Source organism: Acinonyx jubatus, chromosome B4 (assembly GCF_027475565.1).
Source record: "Acinonyx jubatus isolate Ajub_Pintada_27869175 chromosome B4, VMU_Ajub_asm_v1.0, whole genome shotgun sequence".
In the NCBI taxonomy this organism is placed as follows: domain Eukaryota; kingdom Metazoa; phylum Chordata; class Mammalia; order Carnivora; family Felidae; genus Acinonyx; species Acinonyx jubatus.
Window position 1 is genome coordinate 129,206,946 of NC_069387.1, and position 16,178 is coordinate 129,223,123.

At 50.2% G+C, this 16,178-nt stretch overlaps 1 protein-coding gene across 2 annotated transcripts in view; it reads left to right on the forward strand.

Annotated features, from left to right (window-relative positions):
* EIF3L (eukaryotic translation initiation factor 3 subunit L) overlaps window positions 1-9,313 on the forward strand; it is a 28,099-nt gene extending 18,786 nt beyond the window's left edge. For both annotated transcript variants that reach the window (XM_015079164.3, XM_027070778.2), the window contains 5 exons: window positions 513-667; window positions 1,407-1,577; window positions 2,360-2,857; window positions 7,699-7,779; window positions 8,925-9,313. In XM_015079164.3, coding sequence (XP_014934650.1) covers window positions 513-667; window positions 1,407-1,577; window positions 2,360-2,857; window positions 7,699-7,779; window positions 8,925-8,963 — 944 coding nt within the window. In that variant the 3' untranslated portion in view covers window positions 8,964-9,313. The remainder of the gene's footprint in view (window positions 1-512; window positions 668-1,406; window positions 1,578-2,359; window positions 2,858-7,698; window positions 7,780-8,924) is intronic.
* Window positions 9,314-16,178: the final 6,865 nt, after the last annotated feature.

Below are 16,178 nucleotides of genomic sequence, written 5' to 3' on the forward strand. Positions count from 1 at the left end.
CAAGTGTCAGTTCAGTGAGAAAGACAAATCGCATCTTAGTGTTATTAGGAAAATAGCTTTGACCTCAAGAACTTCCTGAAAGCAGTGGCCTTGGTGAGTAAACTGCTCCTGATAAAAAGGGCCATCTCAGTATTCTCAGGTGTTTTGGGACCAAAAAAAAAAAAAAAAACCAAAAAACTGTCACCCCACTCAGGCAACTCTTGTTGGTAAATTTAAGATTAGTTTAAGGCCAGGGAGGCCTAGCTGGCTCATTCGGTGGATCATGTGATTCTTGATCTCAAAGTCATGAGTTCGAGCCCACGTTGGGCATAGGGATTACTTTAAAAAAGAAAAGGTTAGCATCAGGTCAAGTGTGCTGCTTCTTGGTATTTCTTTGAGGGCAGTGAATCTCTGTTGCGGGAAGCTTTAGAGGCCGCTGGTAGGTGAAGAGGTCACCGAGTGACGTTCAGGGCTCAGGCTTACCTTCTTTCACCTGCCCCTGCGGAAGTGTTCACGGTATCTGTTTCTCTCAGGTGACCCCGAGAGTGTGGCCGGGGAGTATGGACGGCACTCCCTTTACAAGATGCTTGGGTATTTCAGCCTGGTGGGGCTCCTGCGTCTGCACTCCCTGTTGGGGGATTACTACCAGGCCATCAAGGTGCTGGAGAATATCGAACTGAATAAGAAGGTGATTACCTGCACCTCCCTCCCCTCCCCACCCCCTTCCCGGGCCAGAGGGTTCAAGAGACACTCTGATCTGTTAGGATACATTTCAGGGAGAAGAAAGGATTCATCCCCAGGCCAGTTGAAAATTGAGAACTGGGGGAACCACTGTACTGAAAATCTGAGCCTGGGCAAGGTGCTTTCTCTGTGTTAGTTAGTAACACTTGAACTATTCAGCAGTCTTTGATTCTGTTTTCAAAACAGAATGACCGTGGCAGATTTTTACCATTCAGGTTTCACTTGTTAAGGAATTAACAGAAGATTTAGTTCTAAGATGGTTAGATAATGGTTATTAGCTGTGGTGGTTTTTCTTAGCCACAGAAAAATTGGTGCCTTTTTGACGTGTGTATCTTCCAGTCTTTGTTTATCTGTTCCTTTATCAAGTTTATCTGGAAAAGGAGTAGAAAGCAAGGAGGAATATGTGACTGAGGTATAGAGGGATTTGGATCTGAAAGAAATTTTAAGGTTACCTGATTCAGCCCCCCCCCCCCCCTTTAAAATATCTAACAAAATGAGGTTCTCAGGTCCTAGAACTTAATCGGTGAATGGTATGGTCTGTACTCAGAACCTCTGACTCGAGCCGGGGCTTCCCCTGGGTGGTCCAGGGCTTCTGCCTCAGCTGACACTGGGCCCTGCCAACCTCCAGACTCTCTCTGGGGTGGATCGGTTCTGGGACTCATGGGTGCTTCTCCCTAATTCCGCAGAGCATGTACTCTCGTGTGCCCGAGTGCCAGGTGACCACTTACTACTACGTCGGTTTTGCCTATCTGATGATGCGTCGCTACCAGGATGCCATCCGGGTCTTTGCCAACATCCTCCTCTACATCCAGAGGACCAAGAGCATGTTCCAGAGGACCACATACAAGTATGAGATGGTGAGGAAGCCTCCGACCGGCCTGACCCCTTGGCACCTATGCCAGCAGTTTTGGGGAAACGCCATCCAAAATGTTGCTCTTTGTATGCCTTTTCAAGCTGGCATGCTCTAAGTTTCTTTTCTTTGTGTCTCTTATCTCAGATCATCAACTCCTTAACAATAGGGACGATATCTTCCATTTTACTTTTGTCCTGCGACAGTGCCTACACGTATTCAAAAACCGTTTGCTGAGCGTTCACTGGGCTGCCGGTGTTTAAAAAGGAGTTAGTTGTGGGTACCGCCCTCACGCAGTTTGCCGTGGAGGAGGGTGGGTCCAAGACGTGCACAGCATTGAGGTTTCTAGGCAGAGAAGAGGTGTCGAGACTTAGAAGTATGGTGATGTGGTACCACGATGGACACTCTTGTCGGGGCGGGGGGGCAGGACAGTAGTCAGATTGGGGTGTCAGGTTCTGGAGTGGCCTTCACCACCCAGCTAAGCTGTTTGATCGTTACAGGCATTACGGCGCCATCCAAGTTTCTGGGTGACTCGGTCGTAAGTGGTGTGGGAGGATTGATCTGGTGGAGTGTGGGGTGATCCAGGGAGAAGGAGGCCCCAGTAGAGAATGCAGGAGCCAGCTAAGGAGGACCTGGAAGTGGGCTGGGGAGGTTCACTGGAGCTAGAGGGCACATTGGGAGAGACTGTGGGAAAGCGAATGGACCCGGGAGGGTGTTGGGGCGACGGCGGCAGGGACTTCCGAAAGTCCGTGGCATTTGACCCTGCGGCGATTTCTCTCCCACCCCCAGATTAACAAGCAGAACGAGCAGATGCACGCGCTGCTGGCCATCGCGCTCACCATGTACCCCATGCGAATTGACGAGAGCATTCACCTCCAGCTGCGGGAGAAATACGGGGACAAGATGCTGCGCATGCAGAAAGGTGACCCACAGGTCTATGAGGAGCTCTTCAGCTACTCGTGCCCCAAATTCCTGTCGCCTGTGGTGCCCAACTACGACAACGTGCACCCGAACTACCACAAGGAGCCCTTCCTGCAGCAGCTGAAGGTGTTCGCTGATGAAGTGCAGCAGCAGGCCCAGCTCTCAACCATCCGCAGCTTCCTCAAGCTCTACACCACCATGCCTGTGGCCAAGCTGGCTGGCTTCCTGGACCTCACGGAACAGGAGTTCCGCATCCAGCTCCTCGTCTTCAAACACAAGATGAAGAACCTGGTGTGGACCAGTGGCATCTCTGCCCTGGACGGCGAGTTTCAGTCGGCCTCTGAGGTGGACTTCTACATTGATAAGGTACGGCAGCCCCCCGGCCTGGGTCTCTGGGGCCCTCTGTTCACGCACCCCACAATAAACACTGACCGGGCGCCCACCGCGCTGAGCATTTGGTACTTAGCGGTGAACAAAATCCACAAAGATTTCTGCCCTAGTGCTGATGTACTAATGTAAGAAAATAGACACTAAGTGTTCTGATGCAGCGAATCAGGTAGTAGGTGTCGATGCGAAATGAGCAAACCCACTTAATTTTTTAAGAAAAAAAGTTCTGTTCGAGTCCGAGTCCGCGTTAAGACAGCTGCCTGAGATGCACAGTCTCCACAACGTAGAGAATGAATGCTCCAGGGAACGAACGTTTGGTGTGAGAGGTCTATATGATTTTGTTTTGTTGAGTTACAAGTCGCAGTGAATGACCTTCCAGAGAGTTACAGACTTTATGTTACTTGCAGGGCTGTATGACTTTAATCTTATGGGAATCCGGGAGTTTTTTTTTCTATTTCTTCAGCCCCCATTCTTTTTTTTTTTTTTAACTATTTTTTTTCTATTTCTTATCTTTATGTTTGGAATGCTTCTCTCTCTCTCTCTCTCTCTCTCTCTCTCTCTCTCTCTTTTTTTTTAAATGAAGTAGATGTACAGAGTTTACTTGGGGCAGAAATAGAACCCGTGCTTTGAGGTTTTGCCAGGTCATTTTGACCTTAGGTAAGGGTTAAAGTATAGCTTCCCTGAGAGCCCAGGAGCAGGGCCCACAAACACGGAGAGGTGAAATTTTTCCTTTATTTTGTGGTAGGTTAGAATCATCAAGTGCTACCCAGTTACCGGTGGTGGTGGTGGGAGGCAGGGGTCGCAGGACTGACTAAGGTGCTCGGGACAGCCTGTGCTGAGGAAGGGAAATCGAAGCTAAGACTTGAGGGAGGTAAAGACATTAGCCAAACGCACATCTGGGGGAACAGCCGTCCACGTAGAGGGAGCAGAGGCCCTGGGCAGGAGCGAGGGGACAGCTTCAGTGTGGCTGGGGCGGCCCGTGAGAGGAGGCTGTGGCCGAGGGGAGGCTGGAGAGGGAAGAGGGTGGGTGCTGTGTCACATCTTCCATCTTTTTTTTCCCTCTGTTCTGCTTAATTTCTTTGGATATATTGTTCTGTCCCTGTTCGTGTCTTCAGCTCTGCTTTTGCTTTCTCTGATTTTTTTTTTCACGGTTCAGTGTTTCCTTAGATGCCTTTTTTGTTTTTTAAACCTAGGACGACCGTTCATTCTCCTAGAGGGGATTTGCTTTTGCCTCTTCAAGGTGCCTAGGGAGATTACTGGTCCGGGACCACCATAGACCAAAGCCTCAGGTTTTCTGGGTGGGACCAGGTAGCAAGCCCAGGCTGCAGCTGCAGATTGTCAGAAGAATCACCTCGTGTTTATAGTATGTTGGGGATGGGTCTCTTTCTGTTATGCTCCTTGGCCAATTTGGTGAGCTTTGCTTGATGTCTGGAGCAGGCAGTTCTGTCCGTGTCCGCCTTTAGCTTCAGGGTGTAGCCCTTCAGGGTCCCAGCAGTGCAGGGAGGGGTTTCTGTAAGACACCCCAGCCTTGGTTTGTCCCCTCTGTGCAGGTCTTCTAGGATTGATTAGCGAATGTCTTCAGTGCAGAGGGGGCTTTTAAGTAGCTCTGTATTCTCTTGTCAGCTCTTTGATGTTATGAGGAGGTTTAAAAAAATTGTTTTGTTTAACATTTACTCATTTTTGAGAGCACGCAAGCGGGTTGGGGCAGAGAGAGAGGGAGACACAGAATCAGAAGCAGGCTCCAGGTTCTGAGCTGTCAGCACAGAGCCCGACGTGGCGCTGGAACTCACGAACCGTGAGATCATGACCCGAGCTGAAGTCAGACGCTTAACCGACTGAGCCACCCAGGTGCCCTGATGTTATGAGGAGGTTTTTAAAAATCATTCTGTATTTTGGTTGTTTTAAGAAAGTGTGCTGGTCTACACATACTGTTTTTTGGGGAGTTTTTTTAAGGTATAATTTGTATAACAAACTTCACTGTTTTTTTTTTAAGTGTTTTATTTATTTTTGAGACAGAGACAGAGCATGAGCAGGGGAGGGGCAGAGAGAGAGGGAGACACAGAATCCAAAGCAGGCTCCAGGCTCTGAGCTGTCAGCACAGAGCCTGACACGGGGCTCAAACTCACAAACCGAGAGGTCATGACCTGAGCCGAAGTCGGACGCTTAACCGACTGAGCCACCCAGGCGCCCCAAACTTCACTGTTTTAAAGGGTATAATTCCAGGGGTGCCTGCGTGGCTCTTGATTTTGGTTCAGGCCACGATCTCACAGTTTGGAACTTTGAGCTCGAGTCCTATGTCTGGCTCTGCACTGACAGCATGGAGTCTGCCTGGGATTTTCTCTCCCTCTGTCTCTGTCCTTCCATTTGCTCATGTGTACGAGCTTGCGCGCTCTCTCTCTCTCTCTCTCTCTCTCTCTCCAATAAATAAACATTTTTTTACAAAAGGGTATATATAATTCCATGGTTATGAGTATATTCATAGTGTCACACAACCATTTCCACTGTCTAATTCTGCAACATTTCCCACATCCCTGAAAGAAGCTTCTACTCATAACTGGTCATTCCCAGTTCCCCTTGTACCCTAGTCCCTGGGAAACCAGTAGTCTGCTTTCTGTCTCTGTGGATTTATCTCTCTCTCACTCTTTTTTTTTAAAGTTTATTTGAGCGTGAGAGAGCACGCATGCGAACAAGGGAGGGTCAAAGAGAGGGAGAGAGAATCACGGGTGCCCAACCAACCAAGCCCCCCAGGTGCCCCTGGATTTGTCTATTTTTTGACATTTCCTATACATGGAATCATAAAATATGTGACCTTTTGTGTTTGCCTTGTTTCATTGGATGTGTTTTCAAGTTGCATCCAGGTTGTAGCATGTATTAGTACTTTATTCCTTTTTAAGGCCGAAAAATACTCTACTGTAAGGATATACCGCTTTATTCATCCACTCATCAGTTGACGGACATTGAATCGTTTTCGCCTTTTGGGTATTGTGGATATAGCACTGCTGTGAATTTTTGTGTGCACATAATCTCTTGGGTGTATACCTACTTGTGGAATTGCTGGGTCAGTTTGGGTAGTTTGTTTTGAAAGCTCATCTTGCTGAATAAACTGTGTCATTCAGAGTTTATGACTTTTGCAAGACTTAATGTTTGGCAGAACTTAGCTATCTGACGTGAACCAAAAGTAGAAACATCGGAAGTGGAAGTTTTCCAGTGTTTTATTCGTGCTTTTAAAAGTCAGAACTGTCCCTTGCAGCATTACATCAACTACCTAAAGTCCTTTTTGAGTTTATTCCCAGTACCTGACATATACACATTCTTTGGCAATGTCAGTAACCTGGCCCATCCCTCTGTCGTCTCTTTGTGACCCAGCTGAACTAGTCCCAACTATCTGGATGGTCTTTAATAAAATACTTCTTCCGGGGCGTCTGGCTGGCTCAGTCAGTAGAATATACAACTCTTGGGCTCAGGGTTGTGAGTTCAAGTTCCACGTAGGGCATGGAGATTTGTTTTCTTTATATAAATGTGTGTGTGTGTAAAGAAATATATGTATGTAGATATATACGGTAATGTGTATATGTACATACACAGATACAAGTAAACGCTTCTCCCAAGAATTAGCCATTTAGTTATTACAGATAAAATTTGGTCATGATTTGTTAAATTCATATTATAAGTTAATACTGATTAATAAGTTTGTATGTGAAAAAAATTTCGGGGATATTTTTCTTTTATTATTGTTCCTCTTACTGGTTCAGGTTCATCTTTGGCAAAATGCTGCTTTCTGTTTTGTTCTCAGTAAAGATTTTATTTTTGAGTAATGTCTACACCCAGCCTGGGGCCCGAACTCATAACCCAGGATCAAGAGCTGCATGTTCCAGTAACTGAACCAGTGAGGCACCCCTGCTTTCTGTTTTTCTGGCTTTTCTTTTTTCATCCTTGACTTGAAAAAGTCCTCTCAAAGAGATTCAGAAGGTTCTTGGGTCTTAACCTAGATTATGTAGGAATTTACAAGTAAATTGGTGTTCAACCCCATTTGAGCTAAAACACACGATTTAAAATCTGGACTAATTTGAAACATTACCCTCCCAAACAGTGTTGAGAATAAAATGTTGAGGATGCCTGGCTGGGTCAGTCAGTGGAGCATGGGACTCTTCATATCAGGCTTGTAGGTTCAAGCCCTTGTTGGGTATAGAGATCACTAAAATAACAAATCTTAAAAAAAAAAAAAAAAAGAATAAAATACTGTCTTAAATGTTTTTATTGCCGAAAGAGTCCTATTCATTAAAAAAATAAAAATAAATAAAAATGAGATTTAAAAAACCTTGAAAGTAAAAATAAATGGGGTGCCTGGGTGGCTCAGTCATTTGAGTGTCCAACTCTTGATTTTGGCTCAGGTCATGATCCTAGCGTTGTGGGATTGAGCCCTGCGTGCTGAGCATGGAGCCCGCTTGGAATTCTGTCCCTGTCGGTCTCCCTCTCTCTGGCTCTTGCTCTCCTTTCCCCCTCCCCTCCCCACCCCACCCCCAGCTCATGGGCGCGCAGGCCCTCTCTCACACTCTCTCTCTCTCTCTCTGAAATAAAAAAAATTAAAAAGGAGAAAATAAAAATAAATGAATGAACAGGAAGAAAATAAAAATCAACCGTTTAGAAAGAAAGAAAGCTGCTATCAACTGGTTACGCTCCCCTATAGGCTCCCCCCCCCCCAAACACACACCTATTTGCTTTTGAAAAGCACGGCAGGGGGTTATTCAGCAGCATGGTTACTTGCAAGTCCATTAGTGGCTCTACCTCACTGCCCCTCTCTGATTCTACTTTTTCCACAGGACATGATCCACATCGCAGACACCAAGGTTGCCAGGCGCTATGGGGATTTCTTCATCCGGCAGATTCACAAATTTGAGGAGGTGAGAAATCGGAGAGAGTGTGGTGTGTGGGCTGGGGACCGAGGTTAGGACCTTGGTCGGGGAGTTAGGAAGTTTTTAAATTTTTCATTTCAGCAAAGCCCCAAGTTGGCCCTTGAAGTTTCTGAGCTAGACTGGCTGGCTGCTTGGGGTTTGGGGAGTGGGGCTGGGCCTGTAGTAGTTGCTGTGTCAGCCTTCTCCAGAGCATCTCTTTCCAAGATCCCTCTCTGCGGGTGGCCGGCTCTCCTCTCTCTGCCTCCCTGGTATTTCCTAATATGGGCGGATTCACTGCCTGCTCTTACGCATCCCTCCCCATGTGGCAGTAACTCTCTTAGACAGGTCTGGCCAGTTTCTGCAGGCAGGGGACAGGAAGCTGTGTTTTGACAGACTGGGTGCATTCCACATCTTGCCCTGGGCGAGGTCTTGTGGGACAGGCCAAACACTAGGAGGGTGCAGGGTGCAACGGCGGCGTGGGGGGTCTCTGTGGCCAGCTATGGGTTAGGGTTAGGGAGCCACTTCGTCCTGGTGTTCTGAGTCCTCCAGCAGAGGTCACTGTTAAACGCTCAGGTCCGTGTCACCTGGCCCCTCCTGCAGGAGGCCCTGGCAGGCTTAGCGTCTCTGAGGCCTAGAAAATGGGCCAAGCCATGTAGGGTGTGTGTGTGTGTATGTGTGTGCGCGCGCGCGTGCGCGCACATTCTGTGTGAAGGACAGGTAGAAGAACAGTCTGCATGAAATTTTTTTAAGTTTATTTACTTATTTTGAGAGACAGCACAAGCAGGGGAAGGGCAGAGAGAGAGGGAGAGAGAAACCCAAGCAGGCTCTGTGTTGTCAGTTTAGAGCCTAATGTGGGACTCGAACTCACGAAACATGAGATATGACCTGAGCTGAAAGCGAGCCGGACGCTGAACCGGCTGAGCCACCCAGGAGCCCCCAGTCTGCATGAATTAATTGCGCACGGCCACAGGTGTCAGGATTGGAGTCCCTAACTGAGGCTGTATACACACACAGCCGACACCTATGCCCGCATCAGAGACGCCCTCCCTGACTTCAGAAGGGCGGCCCAGGGGCTGGGCCTGGTGATCGTGTGCCCTGCAGGAACAGGATTGGTGAAATCTCCATAGCTAACTTTGCTTTTCTCTTTCTTCTAGCTCAATCGAACTCTGAAGAAGATGGGACAGAGACCCTGAGTATTTTCACACTGTTCTTAGGAACCTACTCTGATGTCTTTGTAGGTGGGCTGTATTTTTGTCACCGTGAAGCCTTTACCTGGATCGGCCATCAGCTGTTCAGCTGAGTTGAAGTTTATTTGAATTCAGGACTGAAATGTTTTAAATAGGCCTCAGTAAAAGATCTTTGGAGCCAGATTTGTCATCTAATCATTGTTGGGGGGAATCTGTGGTTGAGGGCAACGGTATGTGATTTCCTCTGATTTTCTCCTGATGCGTCGGTTACTGGTGTTTAAATTGAACTCACAGTTTGTGGGACATTTTCACGGTTCGTATCTGATTGACCCCTCTCAAGAATCCTGTGAGCATTAGTGACCTGTCACAATTCGCATGCATGAAAGCTGAAGTGCTGTGTCTTGGGGAGAAACTTGGACCCCTCCTACTGTCCTGAACCTGCACCGTGCTAAGAGGAAGCTGTGTATGCTGCTCACGCCTTACAGCGCGGGTTCAGCAATAGTATCCTCACTTCGCTGGTGAGGAAACAGACTCGGGTTGTAAAGTGCCTTGATCAAGGTCATATAGTTATAAAAAAGCCAAGACTCAGCTCCAGACTACTTTTTTCTGCCATCTTCTGCCATGTCTTTGATTCCTCCCACTGAAAACCTTGACCTGTGTTGTGTGCAGCCTCTCCTACCCTCCGTGAGTTTGAAACGGCTGCCTGTCAGCACCTTTATGGCCAGTCACGACTGAGTAGGGTCTGTTTTTCACCCTCTCTGCCATTTCTTCCTTACACGCCCACGTGGGATCTGCCATCTTGGGGGCTTCTCTGAGAAGAGCTACCTCCAAACCTAGCAGTCTACACTGTTTTCAGAACCAATTTCTAATCTTCTAACAGCACAGATAATACAGATCTATGATTATTGAAAATTTCACTGAAGATAGTTATCTCTGGCATCTCACCTGACCTAGTTGTCAAAGATCAGATGTGCTTTCTTTAAGTCTTTTTTTAAAAAAATGTTTATTTATTTTGAGAGAGCACGCACGCGTTGGGGAGAAGCAGAGAGAGAGGGAGAGGGAATCCCAAGCAGACTTGTGCAGAGCTTTACACGCGGCTCGATCTTAGGACCATGAGATCATGACCTGAGCCTAAATCAAGAGTCAGGCACTTAACCGACTGAGCCACCCAGGCGCCCCAAAAGATCAGGGGTTCTTGTTGCTGCAGAAACTTTGTATTCATGAGTAAATCCTCAGGTCTGTATAAAATTTATGCATTATCTTACTTTTTCTGGAGCCAGGTATCTTGATTTTATTGTTGAGGAAAGAGACTTGGGGTAACTAAATAGTTTGTCCAAGATTAGTCCAAACTAAATAGTATGTCCAAGATAGTTTGTCCAAACTAGTTTGGGTAGTGAAAACAGATCTTTTGTGCCGCACACCTACTTTGACTTTAGAAAGTCCTACCCTGAGGCCGGCAGGGAGAGGTCTGAAACAGCAATAGACCAGCCATAAAAATCTACATGGTGCATAAGCCCTAAAGTGAAGGCGTATTTCCTGGAACTTGGAAGGACACAAATAGTGAGGCTGCTCCGTGTGTCTGGTGACTGGGTTGCTAGGAATTCTTGAGCTAGACTGCACTCACCTGGTGTGTGATTGGTTCTGTTTGAGTTTTGAGATGGTGAGGGAACTTAACATGGAAAGAGCCATTGACACCTGGGTTCAAGTGTGAATTGTGTCCTTGGTATGCTGTGTGACCCCTCTGGGCCGGTAGCCTTGTCTGGAAATGAAGCTGTCTTCCCAGGTCGTGCGATGGAACGGCTGTGGGAGTGCCAGGTCACCCTGGGGTGGGCACCAGTATGGCCTTCAGGGCGGAAGCCCCTCCTTGAGAGTCAAAGATAGGAGTTGGCGTTTTGAACAGGATTCGATAGAAAAGATCCCGCTGCCGGGTGTCATTTGGGCAGAGACCTGAAGGGGGCGAGGAGGCAAACGTTGAGCCACCTGTGGGAGGAGTGTACCAGGAAGAGGAAGCTGCGAGCACACAGGCCACGAGGCCAGAGCGTGTTTTGTGTGTTGAGAGAATGTGGTGAAAAGGCCGGTTGGAGCAGGGTGAGCCAGGGGGCCGGAGGAAGGGAGGCCGGAGGCGGCTGAGGCTCCCAGTCAGGTATAGGCTACGAGGATGGTGACTGAGACTGAGTGAGAGGGGGAGGTTTTCACCAGGCCGGAGCTAGAGTGGAGCCAAGGATTGGAGCCAAGGATTGAACCCGGGTCAGCCCACTTCTACAGCCTGCACTGTCTCTGGGACAGCCAGCCGACAACTTGGCCCCACTCCCAAAGAGGGGAAAAAATACCAAAGCCGCCTCTCTGTTAATATGTAATAAGTCCAAACATTCACAGAGCTCCTGCTTGCTTTGCAAGCACTTCTTCATCTATTAACCTTGCTGGATCCTAACAAGTGGCAGAGTCAGGATCCTGCCGCGCGTCGTGATTGCCAGGCCGGTGCCAGCCAGGCCTTCCCCCCACTGCAGTGCCTGCCTCTGGTGCCCTGGCCCAGCACCGCCTCTGAGGCCGTTCCCCCACCGCCAGTCCTGACATTCGGCTGTGGTGGCTCAGGAGTTTAGACCCACCTGAGCCGCCTCCCCGCCCCCGGGGCTAACTTGTTTTGGATTCAACTCCAGAGTCTCTTGTAGCTCATGTCTGAGTCTCCGGTCTCCGTCATTAAAGTGGTGCCAGGTCAAGGTGTGCTGTGCCTGACACAGCCTGTCGGCACTCTTCTTACTGTGCCAGGAGACGGGCCATTTCAGGAGCTCAAGGTCACACAGACCCAGTGTGAGCGCCTGGCGCGGGGCCACTTCCCAGTAGCTTGGTCCAGGCCCAGCAGCCGTGCTGGACAGCCAGCAGCCCTCAGGAGGGGGCAGGCACAGCTGAACTCCGCCTGGTACCGCGCGAGGAATGCAGGGCATTCGGCAGCTGCAGCCAACTTGCAGGAGTTTTATTCCAGCTTGCCCAGAATGGAAGAAGCAGGGTTATAATCCTCCCACACATAAGGGGAGCACAGGTTTTGGTAGGCAACGGAGAGCGCTGGGTGGTGCCAGTTACCAAAGTTGTGCGCCGGTGAGAGAAGGCAGCATGGCAAAGTGTGTGGGCTTGGGTTCGGTCAGATCTGGGTTTGAATCCCGACTCCCCAAACTGTAATCGTGGGCCAAGTTACTTAGTGCCTCACTATCTCACGCACCTACCTCAGGATTGTTTGTTGGTTAAATTACACAAAGCTCTTAGCGCCTGGCCATTGTGTGATTAGGCAGTGAAGGCCATTATTAGCTGGCTGCGACCTTGGAAGTCACGTGTGGATCAACATGGCTAGTTCATGGTGGAGCTGGGACCCCCGGCCTCCAGGTTCACCCAGGGGCTTCCTCCGTTCCTTGTTCTCCGTGCCCCAAAAGCAGGTGTGTGTAGAGACGCTGAAGAGACCAGTTCACAGAAAGGCTGAGACACTTGTCTAGAGTAGCCCAGCCACAGAGGAGCTGGGCCTCGTGTAGTGGCAGCAGCAGGCATGGGGGGAAGTGGAAGAATTCAGGAGCGATCTGGGGAGGTTACAGAGGACAGGACTCGGTAGATGGGTGGATGTGGAGGGGAGACAGATGCCCAGTCCTCCGGCTTTTGCAGCTGGGACGATCGTGGACTCAGATGGGGGGTAGGTGGAGCAGGTTAGGAGCAGGAGGCATGGGTGGAGAACTGGGTTTGGACACGAGTTCGAGGGTCCTGTGGGGCATCCAGGTGGAGATGACCAGGGTGTAAGGATTTGGGCAGTGAAGAGCTGGGGCTGGAACCCGGTTCTTCAGGCCCCGACGCTAGAGCTTGTTTCTCAGTACATAGACCAGCCTCTGGAGGCCCTGGCTTCCTTTGTACGGTGTCTCTGGCTTCCTCATACACTGGGCCGCGAGCCCAAGATGGGGCTTCTCTTCCCAACACGGCCTTGACCTTGGGTGGCTACCAATCGCCTCCTTGTCTGCAAAATGAGGCAGTGAGACCAGCTGTTGTCCCGAGGGCTGCAGCATTCTGGGTAACATACTAGGATTCGGATGGGCCAGGAGTCCCAAAAACACATGAGATAAGACAGGGCTTAGCAGTGGCCTTTGCATAATGAGAATTCGTTGAATGAACGGCGAGTGCCTGAGGGAGTGAGGGGATTGAATGAAATAACGCAAGTATGAATAAGTGATGGAGTGTGCCTTAAATCCTTTCTAGAACGCAGACGCATAGAACGAATAAAGGATGAATGTCTGTACTATCCAGCAGTCTTTGGCCAATGGAAGTTGTGGCTGCGCCTGCACTGGCTCCTGACAGTGGCCTTTCATCCCCACCCCCAGCCTGCCCTGCAGCCTGGGGATGGGCTGGAGGGAGCTGTTGCTCCGGGTCGGGAGCCGGGAGCCAGCCTTCGCTCTGGGGGAAGGGCATCAGGAAAAGGCTGGGGCGGGGGAGGGGGGTGGCAACCTGAAGGCCCATAGCCTGACCAGCAATTTCCTGATGTTTTCCGGAGGGAAGGGGCTATGGGAAGCTGTAAATGATCCTGGTTCCTGTGGCTCCACATTCCTGTCAAGCCTGCAGCTGAAATTCCCAGCTTTTCCTTACTTCTGGCCCCACCCATCCCTTATGCAGCAGCTTGATCAAGATCAAGGTACTTCCCTTCTGCCCTCACCCCCACCCCTTATGTCCCCCGGGGGCCAGTGGACTCCTCTCTAGTCTTGGTTAGGATGGGGCAGTCCCGACACCGCCCCCCTGGTAAGCAGGGACATTTCCGGTGTGTTGCTCAACTTCTCCGAGCCTCTGCTTCTGTCCTCAGAAGTGGGGAGTAATTCTGTCCTCAGAGTAATTCTCCCCCACCTGCCTCCCCGGGCCCTCCTGGCCTTAGCATATAAAGCTGGAGGGTGTATAGTGTCACATCTGTCCCAGCTGCATTGTACTGTGTCGCCTGGAGGTGAGGCGTACCCTCTCTAACCTCTGTTTAGAGGAAGAAGCAACTTTCAGAGCTTCCACAGAAAAGTGTCACTTTCTGTTTCAGACAGGAAGAGCTGCCTTGCTTGCAGTTCCGTGTAGATAGTCAGGTAAGTGGGAGACAAACAGTCTTTTTCCAGGCTCTGACAGGCCCCTTCCCTGTCAACTGGTCCTTGGGGCAGAGGTGGCCTTCCTGTGTCAGAAAGGCTCCGAAACCATTTTCTACTCTGCTTGCGTTGCTTTTCACCCGCAGAGCTGGCCAGGTGGGTAACGAGGTGCAGCTAGGACGGCTGCAGCCTTCCCAATCTCCACCATAACCCCCCGGTTGCTGCCGAAGAGCCCAAGCATTAGCAGGGCCACTTCGCTGACCGACTGCGCTCTAAGTCAGGCCTTCCAGTCTCCCTGCTGCTCCTTCCTGTCAAATTTCTGCCCCAGAGTCCCTCCTGGGGAGCAGCAGGAGCCCAGCTGTTAGGGTCTTGAATGCTAGATCAGCATCCGAGCAGGAACCCTGCTAGAAGAATCATGTTTATTGCAGTCGGAGGCGAGATGGAAAGTCGCAAAAATGCCTGGGCTGGAGGCCTTGGGGGCTCCCTGTCCAGGGTTGGCCTCTGGCATTGTGGACAGGGCCTCTGGAGGCTTGGAGCTGGGGATCTGGGAAGGGTTCTTGCTCACCAAGCTCATGGGTAGGTAACAAGGAGTGAATTGAGGCGCAAACTTAGTTGTGCCGTGGTGAACTGGACACATTGCCTGCCCCAGTACACCAGTGACACATCTTCGTGGTGAAAGTTCTTTGTGGAGTTAGAGCCAGGCAGTGTGGCTTCAAACAGGCTCTAAACTCTCAAAACCTTATCCTTTTTATCAGTAAATGGGGATCATGCGATAGTCCCAAGCCTACAGAGTTGTCTCGGGGAATCAAGGAGGTAATGCACTTTAACAACAAAAACAACACACACACACGCACACGCACACGCACACGCAATGTCTGCCATATGTGATGTGTGCTGAGTAAAGGTGAGCTGTCAGTATTACTGAGGATCTCACATTTTACTGGGAAGAGACATATATGCACAAATAAATGCCACACAGTGTGAACAACCATCCAAATACCGCCTTCTCCATGCAGCCGTCCGGGATATACCCTCAGTCCCCAGGCAGGAGATGAGAGGCTCCTTCTGGAAGCCCTGTTGCCCTTTGCTTGTTTCTTATTTCTTATTCCTCCATTGTATCCCTTGTCTTTCTGTGAATGTTTTTTGCAATTGTTTACATACCTGTCTTCCACACTGGTCTGCCAGTGCCTCCAGGGGAGGCGTGTGGAAATTCCTTACTGAAATCAGCATGCGTGTCCCCTCTAGGTTCCATCTAATTGTAAGGGTGAGATTCTGTGAGACGGCCTGGAGTTGTGGCCTCAGGGAGGAGGTGATGTCAGAGCTGGGCCTTGAAGCCTGTGCAGGTTTAGAACAGCAGCCACAGGCGTTTCAGGGGCAGCCAGAAGGGGTGAGGGGCACGGTAGCAGCCTGTAGCACAGAGAGTGGGGGTCAGGGGGATGGGGTACAGTCCCAGCGTCCCCTCTAAGTGCCTCCACCACTCTGGGCAAGCACGTCCCCTCCCTGGGCTCTAGTTTCCCGTCAGTATTAGGAGGGGGCTTTGCTAGGTGGATATTTAGTCCTGATGGTCCTTGCCAGCTTGGCTGTTTAGTGGCTTCTTTGACCCGCCTCGCCTCCTACTTTGATGGCAAAGTAGGAGTATTTTCTGGCTCAGAGAGCACCCTCCCAATGACAGGCAGCACGTGGTCTTCTCTGTTCTGGAGAGTTTAGTTGGAAGGTTGTTTGGTTTCAGGGTAAAGATACAAGCCCTCATGCCTAGTCCCAGAGGGCTTTCCCTGAATGTGTATATGTGGGGAGCAGCATGGCCTTTGAAGAAAGGCTTGGGATAGCTGGGATTCCAGGGCCCCCGAGCTCACCCCGGCCCCAGCTCTGAGGTCCCACAATGCTCCTATTGTCCCCACCTCTGCCAGGCTCCCCCAGGGAGCAGCTCTGAGCCAAGGACCTGGGCAGGGCCCTGATTCCTGGGGGCACAGCCTGGGCAGAAAAGCACAGCCATCAGACCTCCATGGAACTTGGAGAACCGTAGAATCCGGCAGGCAGAGACGCTTAGAAGGAGGAAAGCGTACGATGAGAAAACCACGGGTACTGAGGCTCCAGGCGGTGCAGACGGGAGGGATGGCCCAGCTCCAACATCCCGCTCCCT